Genomic DNA, 22758 nt, shown 5'->3' with positions numbered 1-22758 from the left:
CTCATAACAAATGTCAGACTGAAAGGGCTCTTTCCCCTGAAGGTGGTGAATAACTTCGATCAGTTCATGCCTGTTTCCTGGTGTAAGAATAAGTAAATGGATGAGTCTTGCAAATATTGTGATTTATTTTTATGACCCAGTCTATCAACTTTTCAACTTAAACTAATAAAAATTTTACTTAAAAAAGAATGACCTGCCTCAGTTCTTCGTTGTTTACATCTAGCAACTGCTAATCAAAAAAGCCACTGCACAACGAGCAAAATGATCTTTCAGTTAGGGGTTTTTTTATATTATTTTCCAGGGCTTTCCTCCTTAAGAGTTAAATTTCATGGCCTGCTGTAGTGGCCAGGATTTGGTATTGTATATACTTTATTTTACAAAACATCAGAATAAGAGTTTGTAATAGTATCAACTTCAACAACTTAAAGGCATAGATATAAGATTTGTCTGCAAAGCTATTACATCTATTTAAAACTGTATGCAAAACAGTTTCAGTTTCTATTTTAGAAGCCAGAAGAGCAGAATGATCCTCTGGTTTATTTATTGAAGATGATAAAATACATGGGGCTGGACCACAAGAAATATAGTTGAAAACCTCTTTCTCCTCTTTCTGAAATAGCAAATGGCTAATCTTGGGGTAACTGCTCATTATCCTGAGCTCTTTAGATGTGTCTATTTTGGGGATATTTTTCAGATGGGTACCTTACTCTTCACTTTAAAAAGGGTGGGAGGATGCAGCAAAAAACGGGAACCTTGCAATAAATTTCAGAACTTACTTAGAGAAAACAGTGATTAGAGTCTAAAAATGAATGTCAGACTTGGTGCAGGGCCAGACACAGGCATGGGTGAACCGGACGACTTCCGGGGCCTGGACAGAAAGGGGACCTGAAAACGATAATTTTAAAAATTATTATTATTATCTCTGATGATGAGGGGCCCGATACTAAAAGTTCACCTGGGGCTTCCAGGAGTCTAGGTACGGTGCTGACTTTATGGCGTAATAGAATATGAAAACCTCAAATACCAGTTGAAGGGCCTATCAAGAAACAATTTTACCTTGTAATTATATAAGTGTAGGAACTGGTTATGTGACAATGTTTGTAACTAAACCACATAATGTGTATAGTTTATCCATACCCACTGCAACTGTGATTAGCGGAAGTAGTATCTAGTAGTTGTGATCCTGTGCTGGAAATAGATATGGGTGAGAGAGGGAGCTGGGAAGTGAATGAAAGTAATCAGTCCTATGGTAGATGAAGATGAAAAGGGCCACTCTTGTCCTCAAGCCTCATTCCTCGCTTCTCAGATTTACTTCACATCTGAATCTTTGCTGACAGATGCTTCATGCGAGCAGGAGGTGCTGGCAATCCTTGTTCTGGGTCTTTTCTCTTTAGTATATTAACAAAACTAAAGAGAATTGTATTGCTCCATTGAACTTCCCACCGAAGGGTTAACATACAGAAACAAGAGTTTGATGTGTGAAAGCTGCTTATTGCATAGGATATTTTGTGAAAATAATAGAGGGAAATGAAAATGCCTTGGGCATTCAGACATATTGGGCACGTCCACATGAGAGCTATTGCGCAGTGGTTATTGCACATTTATTTAGTACTTGTATAATCAAGAATTAAATACATGCGCAGTAATGAGTTATTGTGCAGTAGCGCCGGTGAACGCCTTTTAAGTGATGCTACTGCGCAGTCACCTAATATTACTGTATAGTAGCATATTAGCACTGTTGGTGCTGTGACAGTTATTTGGCTACTGAGCAGTTAGTGTATCATGTAAACTCCCTCACTGCATTTCAGATTTTACATTGATTTTGCCCTTTGTTTATATAATACACTGAGCAGATTTCTTGGGGTGTGATAAAGCTTCTATTAAAAAAAGTAATAATATTTTTAAAGAAAAGTCATGTTAGGTTTACAGTATAGATATGCCCTAAGAGATGGACTTTTTTATCTATCCACAAACCTAAAGCCTTCATCATCCAAGCTTTCATTATATTGTGTCTCCATTTCCTCACAGTTCTTTTCTTTGGCCTTGATAAATTTGATCTTGCCTTTTGCAATACCTGCTGGAAAGACTGTTTTCTTAGTCCATCACTTTGACTGTGTGATCCTTTTCTTTGCATCCCTCCATTGGCTCCCCTTCCTTTTTCGCATCAACCATAAGCTACCTTCCTTTCCTTTCCCAACTTGCCACACTTAACCAGTGATTTCTTATTCATTACCAAGATGCCAGCTCTCATTTCTGATTGGCCAATATCAGCCTCCAGATTAAGCCTTCAAACTTAAATGTCCGTTCTGTCCCTTTGGCTTAGTAAAGGTTTGTGGAAACATCTGCAAACCCACTTTACTCTTCTCCTTCAGATTCTTGTTTTTAAATATCACTGCCTGCAAAATCTTGATAGCAGTTAGATTGCTATGCTGACATCATTCCATATCATATTGATCAATATTGTGTCATATGAAGACTGGATAGTGTTTGGGCAGGGACCATCTCTTTGTACCATGTTTGTACAGTGTGTAGGTGTCTGGAGTCCTGGTCCATGATTATGGCTCCTAGGCATTTCAGCAGTACAAATACATGAAAAGAAAGCCCTGCCTTAGTTGAAAGTAACAAGTCTAGGGCATCTCAGCACATGCAGCTCAGTTGCTATCGCTTACAGGCAAGAGCACAGGGAAATGACTGTTAGATATATTGTACTCAGATGGTAAAGGGCTTATAGGTCAAAACCAATAACCAAAATGAGTTGGGAGCCAGTAATATATCTGGTATATTTAGGTAATTTGTTCTGAACATGAAATGCCTCTGAGTAAACCAGCAGTTGTATTCCAAAATATCAGGTGGAGTCAGAGGTAAGGTGCATTACGATAATCCAGTATCAAGAAGACAAAAACCTGGAAGAAAGTGGATAGGGGCAAATCAACTGGCAATGTTACCATTTTCTTGCCAAGTGAAATTGGTAGAGGGGGGAAAAAACTTCAAGAGAATCTGAGCTACTGCTGCAGTCTGCATGTCGAAACCACCCAGGGTAAAACAGAATTGCCAAAGTGAAACTAAATCACTGTCAGAGTGACAGATTAAATTAATTTTTCTGTTTTATCCCATAAAGGGTTGTGGTCCAGTGCCAGCTGGACCCAGGAGAATCAAGTTATGGACAGGACGTGAGGACAGGATAAGAAGTATTTGTCTTAAATTACAGCAACAGCAATTTAGGTTGAATATTGGGAAGACCTTTCTAACTGCGAGGGTGGTTAAGCAATGGAACAGGTTCCTTAGAGAGATTGTAGAATCATTCTCCTTGGAAGTTTTTAGCAGCGGGTTATATAAGCACTTGATTCATATAGTTTAAAAAGGGAAGATTCAGCCCTGAGCAGTGGATTAGATTATTTCCTCAGGTCTTCTCCATACTTATTTTTCTATGATTCTGTTTGATTTTGTTGTAAAATAGGTCTGCATATCAACTGCATGCTGTTGAGAATATCAGCCTAAGCACATTTTGTCAGCAATGTGTTAGGGTATTAGATTAGGAGCTGTGATGTTATGGACATTTGTGAAACTCCACAGAAGAAGGTGTTCTGGGCTGATGAATATTACCTGATAAAAGGTCTTCTTAAAGTGAAAAGAGCTGAGCTAATTAAAGACAATTCCACCTAACTAAGCCAGGTTCAGCAAATGCATCAACAGTTCTTTATGAGAAGTATCAAACTCATCTGAGAGATCTAGAAGAGTCATCTTTGGCTGCCTGATCCTTGGGCATTACTAGAAGGTGATTGTGCTGGTTTCTTTGGTACACAGTCTCTGTGCTGTATCCAACATAAAAAAGAGATTGAAAAAGGTCAAGGAAATCTAAGGACATCAATAGGATTATATTCTTACTCCTTTATTCTTCTGTCCCTTTGCTTTCTCCCAGGCTTCTTTCCTTTCTTAGCTATTCTCCTTATACATTTATGGTGCCATACTATAATTTTTTTACTGCTACTACAGTTTTGGGAAATATGTTAATCTCCCAAAAAGTAAAATTGATACTCTGAATGACATATTCTCTTCTTTCCATTGCTCCAGGCTTTTTCACTCTATAGAAGTAGCACTCTTTTGGTGCTTTTGGCTGAGGGCTGTGACTTTTATTTTTGTGTCAGTAAAATAACAGTCTCAACTAACAATCAAAATGTAGCATTACGTGTAAGGTCACTACTGCAGTGCAAAAATACTCAGCAAAGATCTAGTACCTGGAAAAGAGTATTCAGTTTCATAGACAACCACTACAACAAAACCAAACATCCCTGGCAACAGTAAGCAGGGAAGGAGGAAAGCCTGTGGTTTAGATTGTCCCTTGCGTTCCTAAGAGATCGATATCCATTATGATACTGATTATATCTGAGAGGACATGCTTTATTCTTTAATAAGTAAGAATTATCTTTACTTGTAGTTTCTTAAAACAGTTTGTTCATAATTTTAGTTTCTTATACCCTGAAAAGAACAGAGAAAATTGGACTTGTGGATTACAAAGGCATATATATAGATCTAGGGGTGTAGGTTGTAGCCGTGTAGCTAAGGACAGGCAGACAAGGTTCCTTGGGTGAATCTGATATCTTTTATTAGACCAACCCAAATAGTTGGAAAATAGTTATTAGGAAAGCTTTCAGGTTCAAAAACCCTTCATCAGGCTAAGGAAGTTTCATTTTCACTGACTACCTGTCTTGTGTGCATACCAGCCCAGCCGCTGGCTTCTTCACCTTTCATTCCATCCAGATAGAGCACACACCAGCTGCTGAAACTTCCTTAGCCTGACGAAGGGTTTTTGAACTTGAAAGCTTGCCTAATAACTATTTTCCAACTATTTGGGTTGGTCTAATAAAAGATATCAGATTCACCCAAGGAACCTTGTCTGCCTATATATAGATATATATATTATATAAGAAGCATATTTTGAACAATAAGTTTTCTATCTATGAAGAATTGGAAGTCCTTGCTGCACAGTCACGAAACTATGATGTGATTGGAATAACAGAGACTTGGTGAGCTCGCATGACTGGAGCACTACCATGGATGGATACAAACAGTTCAGGAAGGACAGGCAGGGGAGAAGAGGAGAAGGAGTTGCACTATATGTAAGAGCCATATGATTGCTCAGAGCTCCAGTATGAAGCTGGAGATAGGCTTGTTGAGAGTCTCTGGGTCAGGGTCAGAGGTGAGAGCAACTGGGGTGATGTCTTGGTGGGGGTCTGCTATAGATCACCAGACCAGGAACAAGTGGTAGATGAGGCTTTCTCCAAACAGCTAGTGGAGGTTTCCTGATCACAGATCCTGGTTCTCCTGGGGGACTTCAGTCACCCTGACATCTGGTGGGAGGGCAGTACAGCAGTGCACAGGCAATCCAGGAAGTTTTGGAGAGTGTTGGGGACAACTTCCTGGTGCTAGTGCTGGAGTGGCCAACTAGGCACTATGCTCTTCTTGACTTGCTACTTACAAACAGGGAAGAATTGCTGGGGAATGTAGTAGTGGATGGCAGCTTAGGCAGCAGTGATGACAAGATGATTGAGTTCAGGATCCTGAGGAAAGGAAGGATGGAGAGCAGCAGAGTAAGGACCCTGGACTTCAGAAAAGCAGACTTTGACTCACTCAGGGAACTCATGGGCAGGATCCCTGGGAAGCCAGACTGAGGGGGAGAGGAGTCCAGGAGATCTGGCTGTACTTTAAAGAAGCCTTACTGAGAGTGCAGGAACAAACCATCCTGATGTGCAGGAAGACTAGGACATATGGCAAAAGACTGGTTTGGCTTAGCAGGCAACTCTTCAGTAAACTAAATCACAAAAAGGAAGCTTATAAGAAGTGGAAACTTGGACAAATAACTAGAGAAGAGTATAAGAGCATTGCTTGGGCAAGCAGGGATGAAGTCAGGAAGGTCAAAGCGCAATTGGGGTTGCAGCTAGCAGGGGATGTGAAGGGTTTCTAGAAGTATGTTGGTAGCAAGAGGAGGATCAGGGAAAGTGTGGGTCCCTTACTGAATGAGGGAGGCAACCTTGTGACAGAGGATGCAGAAAAGACTGAAGTGCCTTTTTTACCTCAGTCTTTACAGGCAAGGTCAGCTCTCAGACTACTGCACCGGGCAGCACAGTTTGGGGAGGAAGCGAGCAGCCCTTAGTCGTGAAAGAATAGGTTAGGGACTACCTAGAAAAGTTGGACGTGTACAAGTCCATGGGGCTGGATGGGATGCACCTGAGGGTGCTGAGGAAGTTTGCTGATGTAATTGCAGAGCCATTAGCCATCATCTTTGAAAACTCATGGCAATCAGGAGAAGTCCTAGATGACTGGAAAAGGGCAAACATAGTGCCCATATTTAAGAAAGGGAAAAAGTAGGATCTAAGGAACTACAGAACAGTCAGCCCCACCTCAGTCCCTGGAAAAATCATGGAGCAGGTCCTCAGGGAATCCATTTTTAAGTACTTGGAGGAGAAAATGCTGATGAGGAACAGTCAGCATGGATTCATGAGGAGCAAGTCATGCCTGACCAACCTGATTGTCTTCTATGATGAGGTGACTGGCTCTGTGGATGTGGTGTACCTTGACTTTAGCAATAGCAAGGCTTTTCATTCAGTCTCCCACAACATTCTTTCAGGCAAGCTAAGGAAGTATGGGCTGGATGAATGGACTGTAAAGTGGATAGAAAACTGGCTGGAGGATCAGGTGAAGAGAGTACTAACCAATGGCTTGTTAGCAGCCAGTATCAAGTGGAGTGCCCCAGGGGTCAGTCCTGGGGTTGGTTTTGTTTAATGTCTTCAACAACCTGGAAGATAGCATAGAGTGCACCCCCAGCAAGTTTGCAGATGACGCCAAGTGGGAGGGAGTAGTAGATATGATAGAGGATAGGACTAGGATTCAGAGTGACCTTGACAAATTGGAGGATTGGACCCAAAAGAATCTCATGAGGTTCAGCAAGGACAAGTACAAAGTCCTGCACTTAGGACAGAACAATCTCATGCACCGGTACAGGCTGGGGGCTGACTGGCTGGGCAGCTGCTCTGCAGAAAAGGACCTGGGGGGTTACAGTGGACTAAGATGAATGTGAGCCAGCAGTGTGCCCTTGTTGCCAAGAAGGCTAACTGCATCCTGGGCTGCATTGGTAGGTGTGTTGCCAGTAGGTCAAGGGAAGTGATTTTTCCCCTCCATTCAGCACTGGTGTACTATGTTCAGTTTTGGGCCCCCTATTACAGAAAGGATGTGGACAAGTTTTACTACCCTCACTAGGAGGGTAGTAAAACACTGGAACAGATTACCCAGAAGGATTGTGGAAGCTCCATCCTTGGAGGTTTTCACTTTCAATGACTCCTGATTTGGTAAATTTCAAAGCTGTCAAACACCTTTCTTCTGCACTTTAAAAATTAAAAGTTTAATTTTTAAAATTTGAAACACTTGTTAGATGAATTGCAATTAAAATTACCAGTGGATCTCAGGGCTCAGACCAGCCACTCAAAGCAGCCTTCAAAAGACATTAGATTGATGACTCAACATCAGGGGTTGGTAACATAAAGTTCAAGGGCTGGATCCAGCATGCAGGGCCACTAGATCTAGCCTGTGGGGCTGGAGGTATTTGGTTTTGCCTGTGTCCATGCTGCGACTGAGCAGCAAGAAACTGTGTTAGGGTTGGGCAACTGGAAGCTGCATCTATATGGCCACCACTTCTCCATACTACCCAACCCCATTCCCTGGCTGCAATGCCAGGAGCAGCTTCCAGCTGGTGGGGATCTGAGCTGAGCTGGCCTTCTTCTAGCTGCACCCGCACTGCTGCCTGGGTGCAGGGAGAAATAGTGGCAGTGGAGATGTAGCCTCCAGCAGCTGCACATTTTTGTTTTGATTTTTGTGTTGAAGATAAGGCAAATGTTGGTTTTAGTAATATGTAAACAAAAATCACTCAATTGTTATTTTCTCTTTTAGTGGAGATGACACTTGCTTATCAGAAGAAAAAGGTACAGTAACTTTTCAAAATATATGGTAGTTTCAAGTAGATTTGTTACCAGAATAACCAATCTGTTGAAATAGAATCTTACTCCTTATTAATGCTTATTTTTACAATTATTTTGTAATTTAGCAGTTTTGTAAATAGGAATGTGTAGGATTATCCTCATTCTGATATTTTTCTTGCTGTTCCTATTTTTCAGTTATCTCCTTTATCTTAATTTATATAAAATTTAAATATGTCAAGAGGAAAGCTACTTTTGCAATACGATTCAGTATAATGACTGGCTATCCTCAGAGTATCACATTTCAAACATGGAACATTTATATAGTGTCACATCCTGCAGTCAGTCAGTTTAAATAAAAAGAGGCAGAATCTGACCTATTGTGGATTTATAATTTCTGTTACAGTTAACGTGAAAACCAAAACTCAGATTTTTTTTAAAATCACCATTATATGATAAAATTATGACCAAGAGAACTTGAAATTCTGATAAATACAGTAAATACAGGCTTTTTCTAATGGTTGCCCTAATGCGTTAAAATAATTGCTGTAATTGACCTGAAAATAAACAGATTTCCCATCATATATCTTCATTTACTGTACATCTTTTTTTCCCCACAGCATAGATGATAGCTCCCTCCTATTAGACAGGTGCTAAGGGGAAGAATAAATAATGAATCAATGATTCTGCTGTCATGGCGTCTGTCGTTTTGCTATGAGGGAAGAGTGAATGACTTCCTTCAGCATGATTCTAAGTGATTGTGCATCAGCCTTTCAGTGCACTCGCTGACAGGCGTGCCTGTGGCAGTGGTAAGAGTTACCCTCCTTCCATCTTGGAAGTCTAATATCTCTCTTGCACTTGAACTTGAGCTTTTAAGACTGAGAGCAGCAGTCTTGATACCAGTAACACATTTTGAATATTCTTGTAGGAGGATATTGTGCTTCCTTAATCCACAGCACAGGCAATTCTTAAAGGATGCATTAAATACTGAAGAAGTTTTTAAAAAGGAAGGTTAAATTAGCATGGTGGTCATAAATTGTAAAGGTAAATTGTAGTCAAGGCAGTAGCCAAGTTCTTTTCCCTGAAGAGGACTCAGAGGGTGTGGCCATATACAGGCGTTATATTTCTACCAGGAGTGTCACCACTCTCCTGATAGGAATTACAGAGTACAAGTATTCACTCAATTTATGCTGGGATAAGCATGCCCTTTCTAGGAGAAAGATCTTCCCAGTTTCGACCTGGAAAATGTCTTGTGAAAGAAACTCTTCCAAGAGAGAGAGTGCCTTTTCATTTGTATTCTCTCCTTCTGGTCTAGTACAGGCCCTTCCTCTGCCCGGCATGTTCCCTAGGGATCCCCAGTCTGGGGAACAGGTAGGGAGCTTAAGTGGACTGGTCTGTGGTTAGAGTAGAGCAGCTGCCCCTTGCCTCTCACCCACTTCCCAAACTGGGGTCCTCAGTAAGATCATCACAGTGAATCCCTACCCACATTCACTCTCTCAAGCACTTGCACTTGCCAAGTTTAGAAACGAGGTGGTGAAGCCATCTAGAGGGCATTCCCCACTGCCACTCAAGCATGCCAGTGAGAGCTCAAGAGCAATGGTGGGAGGTTTCCTTAGAGCATCCTCACTACTTCATTTCTAGGTTTAATGTATGTGAGCGGGAGCACCTCAAGAGTGGCCCTCCCTGGGAGTGCAGGGAACAAGGCGTAGCATACCCAGATGGTAGAGCTGTTTGTTGCAAAGCAGAGAGACACTGTGTGTGTTAGCTTTGAAGCACTGTAACTGCATGAGCCCAGGCGCAGCACTGTGCTAGCGGCTGAAAGTCACAAAGTATCTAATGTCACAAGTGACATAAAAATATCATAGGATGAAAGCAAACACATTTTCCACACAAGAAACTGGTAGACTTTTGAGACAATGTTGCTAGTGTTGCAATATTCGTACAAAACCCAAGTACACGTTTTGTTGTGCCTTGATATTGCTGTACAGACCTGAGAAATGCAGGAAGAGTTTAACATGTTGGCACACTGTATGTGGCTTGTCCCCTCAACAGAAATAATAATGGCAAGGGGAGCTGTCACAGAAGCCTCCAGGAGTAGGGAAAATTGGGGGTGGGGGATCCCAACATGAGTGGAAGGCTGTAACAGAAGAAACATAGAGTCCTTGCTGGGGATGATAAGAATAATAATAAGGGGAAAGAGGTCATGTGGGATCCCTGGCATGAGATGGGCAGCGTAGACTATAGTAGGCCTTAAACTACTTCATGATAGGATAGTATAGAATTATTTGTGTCTGCTTGGCTAATGCAAAGGAAATAGATGGATGAGATAATGTCACATGGAAGGTGACTTCCTGGGCGCCTCTACATGTGATGCTACATCCCCGTAGCAACATGCTACGGTGATGTCGTGTCCACGGGTGTCTACATGTGACCAGAAGCTACTTCACCATATCTGTGCACTCCCTTATTATAGCATGCTGCTATGGCAAAGTAACTGCTAAAAAAAATAACCATGTACCACACCTATGGCACAGTATAGGTGGTTGCTCTGCCATGCTTTAGTACTTCCAAAAGGAACTTCTAAAGTACGGCACAGTAACGTCACCATAGGGTAGGCCTAGGCCCCAGGAGCTTTGACTGCATGGCTTGAAAACTTCATTTTTTTATGTGCAGCATACATGTTTAATCCCCAACTGCCTTTTCCCCTCTAAATTAGAAAGTTACAGTGATAAGGAGGAGGACTCTGCTCAAGAGTGTAAATCAGGTAAGTGGCAATGTGTTATTTTTATCCAAGCTTATAGACTAGTCAACTGGATAGTCTGTATTATGACTCTCTATTCCTTTCAGGTGGGGGAATAGCTACATTTTGGTTGTCACCAGACATAGTACAGGTTCCCTGGTGTTCTTTGCAGTGTAAGGTCAATCGTGTTGCCAAAGTTTTATGTAAAAAAGGAGTTGCATACACTTGAAAGAGTAAACTTGATATTATCATTTTTAAGCCAAATCCTTAAATTATGTTTATTTTGTAGTGATGCTTTCTCTTCAAATTTCACATTTTTAGAAGTAAGTTGAGAAAATGTTTTGCAGCTCCCTGTTGAACACCACATCCTGGCTGGCCTGAGCGGTTATGCTGTGGGGGAGGGTGTGTGTGTAAGAAATCCTGTAAGTCCTTGTAGGCAGCCATAATTTAGGTGGTTGAACTGGGGCTCTCAGGAGTCATAGTGCGGTCTTGAAGGTGGGCAGGGCCTAGGATACTCAATGATGTAGTAACCAGTATGTTACAGTCTTGTTATAAATTACCAAGCAGCCAGTACAGAATCTGGACCACCAGTGTCATTTACTTCTCTTATAATACCCCAGTAATAGCATATCCAAAAACCAATGGGGGGTGGTATTTAGAGACCTTTGGTTCATGCTGTATGCGAGCTGCTTGTGAGCACTCTCATTCTCTTCTTCTGTCATGTATTTAACATACTGTTTTATATAATATACTTAAATACCTACATTTATGTTTTGCTTATCTGTGAAGTTATGTTATTTAATTATTTCTGTGGCTAATGGAATATAATTTTGTTAAGGAGATGACAGATCTGAAAGTAACTCTGAAAATGGCTCCGAAAGTGAGTCAGGTGAGTATTATGTTGCAGCATATCTATATTCTCTGACTCTTTTAAACATGTAGACTTAGATTCAGTTAAATCCTTAAATAACACCAGCTTATGTGACTAATTTAAAACCAGTTACATAACATTATTAATATAGTGGTTAGATACTAAAAAAGATGAATAATATTTATATGAACAGAATATTAATGTGGTCATTCACAAATGAAGATCTAAGCAAAGGAATGATAGAAAAACAGCTAATATTTTATTCTAGGTGCAGCAGTTTGAAAATTTCTTTTTTTGGACCAAAACAATAATCCAAGCACCAGGCGGTTATTAATATATTTGAAAATTGGTAGCAAAAGTGACAAAACACAACAAAGAATTAAAGGAAGTGTGTGCTGTTGCAAAAAAGCATGCTTTTTTTTCAAATGTGTGTGTCATATTACATTAGTCTACTAATAGCTCATACAAGTTGTTAGTATAGTTTGTATTTAAATAATTGGAAAGTTGTTTTTTTTCCTGCAGATAATGAACAGTCTGATACAAGACAATCAGGTGAGTGTACTTTCCTATTCCCATAAAAAGACAAGTTCCATATAAGTAATTTACAGAAGGCAGTGGGATGCAATAGCAAGCAAATGATGGAGTGGAATGCTGATAAAATGTGTAACATCACCTAGTTTTAAAGCATTTCTTCCTATAAAAATATATAGAAAATGGTTAGGGGGTGGGAAAGAGACAGAGAGAGAGAGAGAAAGACTGTGTATTTACAGATGAATAAAAAAAATAAAAAAATAAACTGTTAATACAAAGTTAAGGTTACCATTCAACCAGAGGTTGGGAAATGTCCAGACTAGGAAGTCTGTGCTTTAACTATGCTCCCTTGCACATAGACTTTCCAAATAGCTATGGGAAAAGTAACATTGTAACATTAGTGATGAGAGTTTCCTCAGGAATGGTTGCAAGTCTTTACTCAGGTATCCAAGTTGTAACTTTCATAGATTTCATAGATTTCATAGACATTAGGGCTGGAAGGGACCTTGGAAGATCATCGAGTCCAGCCCCCTGCCCGAAAGCAGGAAGTCAGCTGGGGTCATAGGATCCCAGCAAGATAAGCATCCAATTTACTCTTGAAGGTGTTCAATGTAGGTGCTTGAACCACCTCTGATGGCAGGCTATTCCAGACCTTGGGGGCTCGGACAGTAAAGAAATTCAGCCTGAAATGGTCTTGCAGTAGTTTATAACCGTTCGACCTCGTCATCCCTTGGGGCACTCTAGTGACCAAATGCTCCCCCAGATACTGGTGGTCAACCCTGATAAACTTATAGGTGGCTACCAGATCACCCCTGAGCTTGCGCTTTTCCAGGCTAAAGAGCCCCATAGCTCTCAGCCTGTCATTGTGAGGTCTGTTTTCCTGACCTCTGATCATGCATGTGGCTCTTCTCTGCACTCTCTCAAGCTTCTCCACATCCTTTTTGAATTGTGGAGCCCATAACTGGATGCAGTACTCCAGCTGCGGCCTCACCAAGGCCAAGTACAAGGGGAGAATGATGTCCTGGGATTTGCTTGAGAACCATCTATGGATGCAAGCCAGCGTTCTGGTTGCTTTACCAGCTGCAGCATTGCATTGAAGGCTCATGTTCATCTTGTGGTCAATGATGACCCCCAAGTCTCTTTCTTTCATAGTGCTAGCCAGCGTAGCACTGCCAAGCCTATAAGGATGCTGCAGGTTTTTCCTCCCAAGGTGGAGAACCTTGCATTTTTCAGTGTTAAACACCATCAGGTTCTCGTCCGCCCATTTGCTGAGCCTGCCCAAGTCAGCCTGGATCGCCCTCCTGTCTTCAGGTGTGGATGCTTTGCCCCAAAGTTTGGTGTCATCGGCGAACTTGGCCAGTCCGCTTCTGACTCCAATGTCCACATCATTAATGAAGATGTTGAACAGTATGGGTCCAAGGACAGAGCCTTGGGGGACCCCACTGGCCACAGGGCACCATGACGATTGACTTCTACCAGTTACCACCCTCTGGGTCTGACCACGGAGCCAATTCCCCAGCCAGCGGATCGTGGTGGACCGAAAGCCATAATTGGCCAGTTTTGCCAAGAGGTGATCATGGGATACCAGATCGAAGGCTTTTTTGAAGTCAAGATATATGACATCAATTTCTTCTCCCTTGTCCAGGTGGTAGGTCACCTAGTCATAGAAGGAAATGAGATTGGTCAAGCAAGACCTACCTGCAACAAACCCATGCTGGCTATCCCTCAGTATAGCTGTATCGGTGTAGAGGAAAAGGCAATCAGGGCTTGTGGTAGAGGTGATATCTTTTATTAGACCAATGAGATTTTTGCAAAAAACATTATTTAATTGCAAGCTTTTGGGCACAAACACCATTCATCAGGCATCAGAGAAAAGACTGAAAAGTTTTCCTGGGTAGAAATGAAAGTTCATATTTTTTAGGATTTCATAGACGAGTCAATAGATGGAAAACTTCTCTGGGCAGGCAGTTCTTAGCTGGTAAGGAGTCTCTCAGCTCTTGTGAGGCTCTGTGATGATGCAGATTACCTTAGAGAAAGGCAGGGCAGTATCTCAGGTTTCAGGTGGTCAGAGTTGCTTCCTCCTTGGGAAATTATGAAGATTTCATTAAAAAAATATAGGCTAAAATTCGATATCTTCCATGTATCAGGTATCCAGGTTGTAGCCGTATTGGTTGAGAGGAAAAGGCAATCAGGGCTTATGGTAGAGGTGATTATCTTTTATTAGACCAACAAAACTTTTGCAAAAATAATAATAAAACCATGTATACTGTTGGATTTCTTTTGCAACAGGAGCATGTTGTTGGTTCCTATTTATGCTCCACTATAGCTCTCAGGTCCTTCTCTGCAGTACTGCAGCCTAGCCAGTCATTTGCCAGTCTGATTTGTGCATGCAGTTATTCCACACCAAGTGTAGGACTTTGCATTTGTCCTTGTTGAATCTCACCTGATTAACTACAGGCCATTTTTCCCATCTGTTCATTCTGGATCCTAGCCCTGTCCTTCAGAGTGTCTGCAACTCTACCCAACGTGGTGTTGTCCAGAAGTTTTCTAAGCTTGCACTCAGTGCCATTGTCCAAATCATTAATGCTGATGCTAAACAATACTGGATCTAGGACAGACTTCTGGGGAACCTGACTTGATACCTCCTCCCAACTAGGCATTGAGCTATTGATGACCACTTGTTGAGCACAACGATCCAACCAGTTACGTATCCACCTTTCAGTACTTGCATCTAGTCTGCATTTCCTTATCTTGGGAGAGGCAAGGATTTCTTACAGTGATATCTTTTATTGGACCAACTATGGTTGCATAATTTTTGGACCATTCTGGCTACAACATCATGCTTACAGTACAGTGTCATGACAAACTGTGAAAAACTTTGCTAAAGTCCAGGTATATCGCATCCACTACTCTCCCCCCCCATCCACAGAGCCTGACAACTTATCATAGGAAGAAATCAGTTTGATAGTGCATTACTTTGAAATACCAGTGGATAAAGGAGTTGAAAAAACTCAAAATTCATGAAGGGAGGCTGGAATATCTAGAGTTGACTGGAGAGCTACTGAAAAGGTTTGTTCATGAAACCTTAGTTTCATGCACAAACTTCGAAAAGCAGCCCTTTTAGGTTGAAAAGTAGTTCGTTATACATGTGTATGAAATATATGTTTTATAAAAGCAATTATTTTTGGTAGATGAAGTCCTGGAGAAGGGAGAATTACTGCCACGTGGTATTGAATCAGGTATGAATAGCTATCTTTGAAATTGCTTATCTGATTATTTTAATTATCCTTCATTTCAAAGAAATGATTTTTTCCTCTCTCTTCGTAGAAGTTAATAGCCAATCTTGCTGTGAACATTGCAAAACTGAACATGTATGTATTTAAAAATCACATTCATTTTTTCTGTTAGATATTTTGTAAATTCTAATACCAGTATTTTAAAACTGTGTTTATTTACTTTTTTGTATTTAATATATTTTTACAGATTCAGAAGGAACAAGTGACTCCCAGAAGATTTTCCGGAGAACAATTTTGGTAAATATTGTTTAATGTGATAAATATATGTTTATATGATTTAGGTCAAACTTCTTTTTTTAACTGAATTACTTAAAAGATTAAGAGCCTTATATCTCCTGCTCAGTAATATGCTTGTAATAATGATAGAAGATGTACCAATATTCATTTAAAAATAAGCAGTATATTGCCACCATTATTAATAGTATATGACCTTCATGCACAATGCACCTAAGCACATTCTTGGCTTTAAACTTGGAAAATAATTAAAGTTAAGTAAGTGCTTAAGTGCTTTGTTAGATGGGGCCTCTATAAAGTGTCTGTTATGCTTTGTGAGAGCAGATGTCATTCCTTTTGATCATCTTCACTTGACTAGAAGTTAATTTTGTTTCCAACTGAATGTCAGCCTTACTGCATTTATTATGTTTTTCATCTTGGGATTGCATTGCTGTAATGCACTTTATGGCAGAATTAGATCTCGATATCACTTGCACATTTCATTCTAAGGTCTAATTCAGCTCCAATCTGAAGTCGGTAGCAGTTACATCAAGCCCCCACTTCAGAAAGCAGCTCTCTGCTTTACTTTAGTGGAAGTTTATGTGAATTGCATATTACATTTGCGTTCCATAGTCTGTATTGGTTTGGCCACTCTCCAGGTGCACTCATTTTGCTAGCAAGCTTTAAAAAGCCTCTGAGTTTCGGTCTAAAGTAATAAGTGCTAGACAAAAAGTTATTTGTATGATATTTTCTATGCTTGTTTGTTTGTTAATAAAGATTGTCATCGGGGGAGAAAAATCTCAAAAGCAAAAATCCTTCTTGAGGATAAATTATCTCACCTTTTAAAACATAACATTATGCAGTGTTTAATATGCAGGAAAAACTAAACTACATTTGCCACATTTGTGCAATGCAGGTTGAAGCTAGAAGCAGAAGGAAGTTACCAGTGTGCATTTACAAGCTTGATTTTTGAAGTCAGCAAGCCCGCTGAAATCAAGTATAACATATTGTCCTGGAGCAAATATGCTGATTATATTAAAAAACCGTGGATTGTTGGTGGGCCCCTCTTTAATGTCAGTTGTGACTCAGCCTCTGCTCTTACTTCGATTCAGTTCCCACATTCCCTCTGCCTACATGGTAAGTACTGTACATTGGGTTTAATGAGTGTATGTGTCTCCTGCTGTTCTTTAGGGCTCAGGACAGAAGTTATTCATAAACTGGTTTAAGTGATCAGAAATTGGTTTAAACTTGTAACAGAACATAAGTTCAGTGCACATAAACCAGTTTCAAAATGGCTGAAACTGGTTTAAGGTAAACTTGGTTGGATGTACTATCAGACTTAACTGATTTGGGTTCAACCAATTTATGCAACTTCTGTCCCAGACTCCTTCCTGGTTTAAGTTAAACCAGAGACCTCCAGCAGCCCAGATGCTTTGTAGCCCTGGGTGGGGCTGTCCTCTCTGCTCCCAAGAGCAGGGCTGGTCCCTCCCCTCTGCTCTCTAGCCAGAGCAGGGATGGGGGCATTGCTAGACACATGGCCCCCTGACACAAAAGGAGCAGGGAGGGGGTTTATTCCCCCCCCCGCCACGCTACTGGGGGACTCCTGCCCCTGTCAGCCATTTACCTACTTCCTACTCCAGTGGCAGGGGAGGGAGCATGGCTAGAGCCCCCGTCCCTCCCTGCCCCGAGTGGTGCTGTGTGGTGCTGTGTGGTGCAGCAGGAGTCGTAGCTACAGGTGAGGGGAGAAAAACAGCCCTGTCAGGCCTGGCTGCTTCTGCCCCGGTTGTGGAGCTCTGTCTGAAGCCCCTGGACACCTTCCACCCAGATGCCTTGGAAGGTGGAAGGTGTCCGGGTGGAAGGCATCCAGGGGCCACAGGTGGAGCTCCATGTGCAGGGCAGAAGCCGTGGGGCTGAAGCTTCCTGCCCTCCCCACCCAGAGTGGTGCGGCTGTGGCAGCAGCAGTGGTAGCTGGAGGCAAGGAGGGCAGAACAGCCCCCCTAGCGCCTTTAGCCCTGGGGGCTGCACAGCACATGGGGCATGGTGGCAGCAGCTGGACTTGGGGCTCACTAGCACCTCTGAGCTAGCCCAGGAAGCCCACTTGCCAGCCAGCCCCTACCTGTGCTGCTGTGCCGGGCTTTCACACAGCCCCAGCGGGCTGGGAAGAGCCCTGTCCTCACTGGCTGGCCCCGCAGGGCCCTTCCCAGCCGGCTTGGGTGCAGGGAGCCAGGAGCAGTCTGGCCGTGCAGCCCCTGTGGCCCCAGCCCAGGCTGCCCCTCTGCCCCTGCCCTCAGTAACAACCCGAGGCCAGCTGGGCTCAGCCCCACAGCTTCAGCTGCAGCCACAGCCCCAGCCCTGGGAGGCTATCAGGGCCATGCTGGTAGCTCTGGCCAGGCCCCTGCCACACAAGCAGGAGAAGTGGGGAAGCTGGGCAGACCTTGACTGGGGTCTGTGCCCCTGGGAGAGAGGGGAGTCTAATCCCCACCTCCTGCCTCCCATTGCCGGAGGCACTGTCTTGCCAGTTTTTGGCCTTGGAGACAAGCCTGGCAAAGGCTGCTTCCCCCCTACTCCTCCAGGCACAGCCTAACTGCGGTCCCTACAGGCCAGGGTGTCATACTTAGCCCCTGCAGGGGCCTGGCCACGCCCTGCAGGTCAGCTTTCCTCCAGCCTTGCCGCTGCTGCAAAGGGAAGGGAGGGCTGCTCTAGCGCCCCTGGCTTCTAGCCTGAGTCACTGCAGGCATGTGTCTACATTTCTAGAATTAAACGTGAATGTCTGTACACTTGCAAATCAATTCAGTCTTTGCAGATTAGATTAACCTTTAAAGAGTGAATCAATTCAGGCTCTGGCTTTTTGAATGTCTGTCCCTAGCCTACAAAAATGTTAATATTTCGGTGTCTCTTGGCAGATCATGGATCTAACATGACATTCAAAGTTCTACATATCAAAAGTACTGGTCCATCAATTGAACCCTCTGTTGATCATTCATCAACACATATCAAATGGCACGTGAGTTCTCTGTCTCCAGTGGGACCGGTCATTCAAACACAAGAGCCAGTTGATTATCATGGAGCAGTAATTTTATACAAAGTTGTTGATAATCATCCATCCTTGTCATTTCGTGTGTACATAGCTACTAATAATGAGTCATTTATAAAGGTAAGTTCCACTTTTTAAAAACAATAGCATAAGACCCAAATCAACATATGATCGTTAAAAGCATATTTTCATGTAGTTCAAGCCTATGATTTGGCATGTATCAAAGTTACTATATGACCAAGAAGTTGTAGCCAAAGAGAAACTGTTCTTTGATCAGGAGTTTTGCATTTAAGGCTTGAAAAGTCTCTGGAGATTCCATGCACAGAGGGCCAGAATGATTCAGCTGCCTTTTTAGCTTATACTCTGTCACTAATACCTTCAGTGGAAAATGGTATTAGAAGCCATTTTGCCATCAGAGTGATTGGAATACAGGATTTATGCCCTCTCTCTTTGCATGACCTCTCTCCTATCGTTTATGTTGACACATGTAGGCAGACCCTTGCATACATTATTTCAAGCTGCAAGTGACAAGTAATATAATTGAATTGCTTTTTTTTTGTGTTAGGCTTGCACTTTGACCCTCCCCACATCAGACAGGAAATTGCAGAATGATGTTTGAAGTTTGCAGAGAAACAAACAGCTGGCAGGACTTTCTCTGCAACAGTCAGCTTTGTAATGCTATATGGTAGGGAGGTGCCAATAGCTCTTTGCTTTATTCAGTATTTGACCATGCAGCCCCACAGTAGTCTAAATATGAGTGAACACTCAGGCAATTAGTACCCAGCTCTACCCCTATTACGCAGGAAAAAAATATTTTTTTTCTTCAATGAGTTGAAAGCACTTCAGAGGGCTGGTTCCAACAAAATGTGAGATGTAAAAATGGTTTGGGGGTGAGGGGTCCTTTGCTCAGGAATGCTTTTGGGATGAGGGGTCCTTTATTATTTTTTTTTTATAAAGTTTAAGTTGAGGAAAGGTACTTGTCCATAAATAAATATCAGTAATGGGCAGAAATGAAAGTTGAAAACCACACTGAAAAAGCCTTATGGTCAGTCAATATTTGTATAGTAGAAAGTTGTTTGCATACAAGAGCTGTCAGTTCTGCACAATGTGAGGACTCCATTAGTGTCTGATTGGACACACATGCTGGTTCAGCTGTGAACTAGAATATACCCCATGAACTATAAATACTTAAGTCAACCATTTGTGTTTCCAAGGAAAAACACCACAATCTGTTTATCAAACTAAAGACAGAGAAAACCACAAAGACTAGAGGCACAGTAGTAACTTGTTTGTGATTTTTTAAAATCTGTTGACGAAGATAAGTAACAAGTAAACTGTGTTTTTAAATTTTAGGACATCTCAAAAGCAATAAGACATTCTGATAAAAAATTCATTAAAATTGACAAGCCCCCTGTTTGTCAAAAATTACTACAAAATGGAAAGAGATATAGACTAATTAGTGAACCAGAAGCTGACATAATCCCTGAGGTATGTTCTTTTCAAATGCGTAATTGGATTGTCAATGTATGTGTCACAGTTTACTTGCAAATATTTTCTAAAAAAATAGAGATTTTATAATTTGCACTCCTGCTAAGATCAGGGCAAATAGAAGCATAAAAGAGTTTTGACACATTCCTTGATCTTCATCATAGAAAGTCTAAGCCTAACTGATCTTGGAAGTGCCTCAATTTAGGCATCAGCTCACTTAAAATTTAGGTGGCTAGCCTAGGAGGGTGATCCAGGACAAATTGTTAAATGCATAGGTTTCCCTGTTCACTGTAGAGCCCAGGTGGCTCCCAAATTCAGGAAAGCCTACAGCTACCACTAGGAGCTGCTAGTCATAGGGTTGTGTTTGAACCAGTGTTGCTAGATTTGAAAAATGGAAATAATCATATTGAACTTGAAAATTAACATGTAAAATAGTTAAGATTATGAATGTGTATGGGATTTACACGATCATATTGCTGCAAATAGCAAATATTTTTATTATTTTGCTTACTGTCTCCACTTAGAAATCATATTTCACTTTGGAGTCTCTGCTGTCAGCTGTAATGGTCCTATGAATGTAGATTGGCTGGGATTATTCTTTGAGGTTCTGAAGACCCAGCATTCGCAGCACTAGGTGTTTACCTTTAGAAGCATAACCATGTGTGTAACATGCCTCTGAGCAGATCCATACTTGGGAGAGGTGGCACAAAGGCAATTTAAGTTTGTGTGTAGATGAAAAGTTGATCAACTATGAAAAATTTATTTCAGTATACAAGTACTGTTTAGATATTCTAGAATCGGTGTACATTTTGACCACTTTTGCAATGATCTATTGTACACTGTACAAGGGTTGGGTTTATTGTACAGATATGTATTATTGTACCTATGGACGCACCAGTCTGAACTCATACTCCTCAGAACTAAGACTTAGAGTGGCCAGGGAGGCATTTGTATCATCTTGGGATCCTGAGAGGAGATACCTACCTGAACGAGAATGCCTGACCGACGGCAGCATTGAGTTCAGAGTAAAGCACTGCGCCCTACTTTCACATGAATGTGAGTGATAGTGATATTGTTCAGCTTTTGCCCAGTAGCCAACAGGCAAGAGCTTTTGACCAGCAATTGAGACCTAGATTCTAGGCCTGTCTTACTCTGACAGGGTTCAAACCCATATCTCCTACTTCCAAGAAGAGTTTACTAGCCACTGGGCTAGATTGAGAGGGGCTAAGGGTGCTAGATTCATGGGGCTAGAAGGGCAGTAAGCAAGAAGCAATGGACAAAGGCAGCCTTCTGAGGAGAGTAGTCCCTTGGGAGGTTGGGTCATGCAGCCAGGATAATTTCTGCTTTTTACTCAATGACTGCATGAACAGTTGTGGTAGCAAGCAGCAGTTATTTTGGACATAGTCTGGGAAGGGGGCAGCCTTTAGTATGAGTCCCTGCTGCTAGGCCTCAGCATTTTGCATTAGATGGTCTTTTTTTATAAGGTATTTTGATATGGAGTGTTTGTACAAAATTCACTAAAAGTTTTTTCTAAAGCTGAATTACATTCTTTTAGGAAATGCAATTTGTTGATGGCTCTCTCTTAAAATTAAAAAGTTATATTGAAGTCTATTTGGAGCAGCCTGTGGAATTTACATTATCTCTGGTTGAACTTGAGTCTGAAGTAATTGTATGGAAAGCGAAACTAAGAGAATGTAAGTATTATATGCTGCAGCTATGGTTTGTTTCTGCTGAAAACGTATATAATTTTTACCAAGTTCTGCCTCACATATATTTCTGTTATTTTCGCTCAAAGCTGCCAGGTCTGGAGCTGAAAGTGTCAAAACACCATAAAAGAGATCATTGTTGTTTCTCTGGATAGAAGAAGGAAAAAAATGAAATGCATATTACATAAAATGTACATTTTATATGTAATTCAAAATAATATCCCAATATTTCTTAGCTTTTATTACTTTAGTTGAACCAAGTGTTACAGTAGAAGTTCTAATATGATAGTGAAACAACATTAAAATGGGAGATATTTGTATGGAAAAACTTATTTTCAATTTGGTAAAATTAGATACATTATAAAATAGAAGGCTTGATATTTTTTCTACATGAGCAGTGTGTGTGTGTGCGTGCGTGCACATGCATGTATTTATCTAAAGCATCAGTAGGTCCAGGGCAGTGAGTACTCTGGCTAGTGAGTGATACAAAATGAAAAAAAATGTATTTTGCTGAAGAAATATTTATTTATACTGCAGTTATTAATGTTACATACACTTCCAGACAATCAAAATTAACATAGGTAAATAGTTGCTTATGAACCAGGTGTTGATGGCCCAGGATCAACATGCCTAAAAAACGCTCAATCCTTTAAACATAGGTAATTATGTAACAAAATCGTGCAACGTTGTAACACTATGTCCAGTGATAAGAAAAACAGTAAAGTTGGAGATAGACAACAGATTTTCAAAAGCTAGCAGTGCCTTTGGCAGACTCTACAAATGGGCCTGAAATAGTCAGTCTCCGGGCACAGACCAAAGTCAAGGTGTACAGAGCTATTGTTATTTCCACCCTACTGTACAGTGGTCAGAGATGTGGGGTGGAAAATTTTCCAGTGCTTTATTTTTCCGTAG

General features: G+C 41.4%; 1 protein-coding gene across 4 annotated transcripts in view; it reads left to right on the top strand.

The window, feature by feature from the left end:
* Positions 1-22758, top strand: part of LOC102576310 (caspase recruitment domain-containing protein 8) — a 35066-nt gene that overhangs the window by 2579 nt on the left and 9729 nt on the right. For 2 of the 4 annotated variants that reach the window (XM_059731091.1, XM_059731090.1), the window contains exons 2-12: positions 7942-7973; positions 10684-10731; positions 11546-11596; positions 12101-12130; positions 15301-15348; positions 15437-15480; positions 15593-15642; positions 16535-16755; positions 18522-18772; positions 20006-20140; positions 21696-21834. In XM_059731091.1, the coding sequence (XP_059587074.1) occupies positions 7942-7973; positions 10684-10731; positions 11546-11596; positions 12101-12130; positions 15301-15348; positions 15437-15480; positions 15593-15642; positions 16535-16755; positions 18522-18772; positions 20006-20140; positions 21696-21834 (1049 nt within the window). The remainder of the gene's footprint in view (positions 1-7941; positions 7974-10683; positions 10732-11545; positions 11597-12100; positions 12131-15300; positions 15349-15436; positions 15481-15592; positions 15643-16534; positions 16756-18521; positions 18773-20005; positions 20141-21695; positions 21835-22758) is intronic. The other 2 variants (XM_059731088.1, XM_059731089.1) reach the window with 2 other exon arrangements.

Source organism: Alligator mississippiensis, chromosome 7 (assembly GCF_030867095.1).
Source record: "Alligator mississippiensis isolate rAllMis1 chromosome 7, rAllMis1, whole genome shotgun sequence".
NCBI classification, from domain to species: Eukaryota; Metazoa; Chordata; order Crocodylia; family Alligatoridae; genus Alligator; species Alligator mississippiensis.
This window is presented reverse-complemented; position numbering and strand designations above follow the sequence as displayed.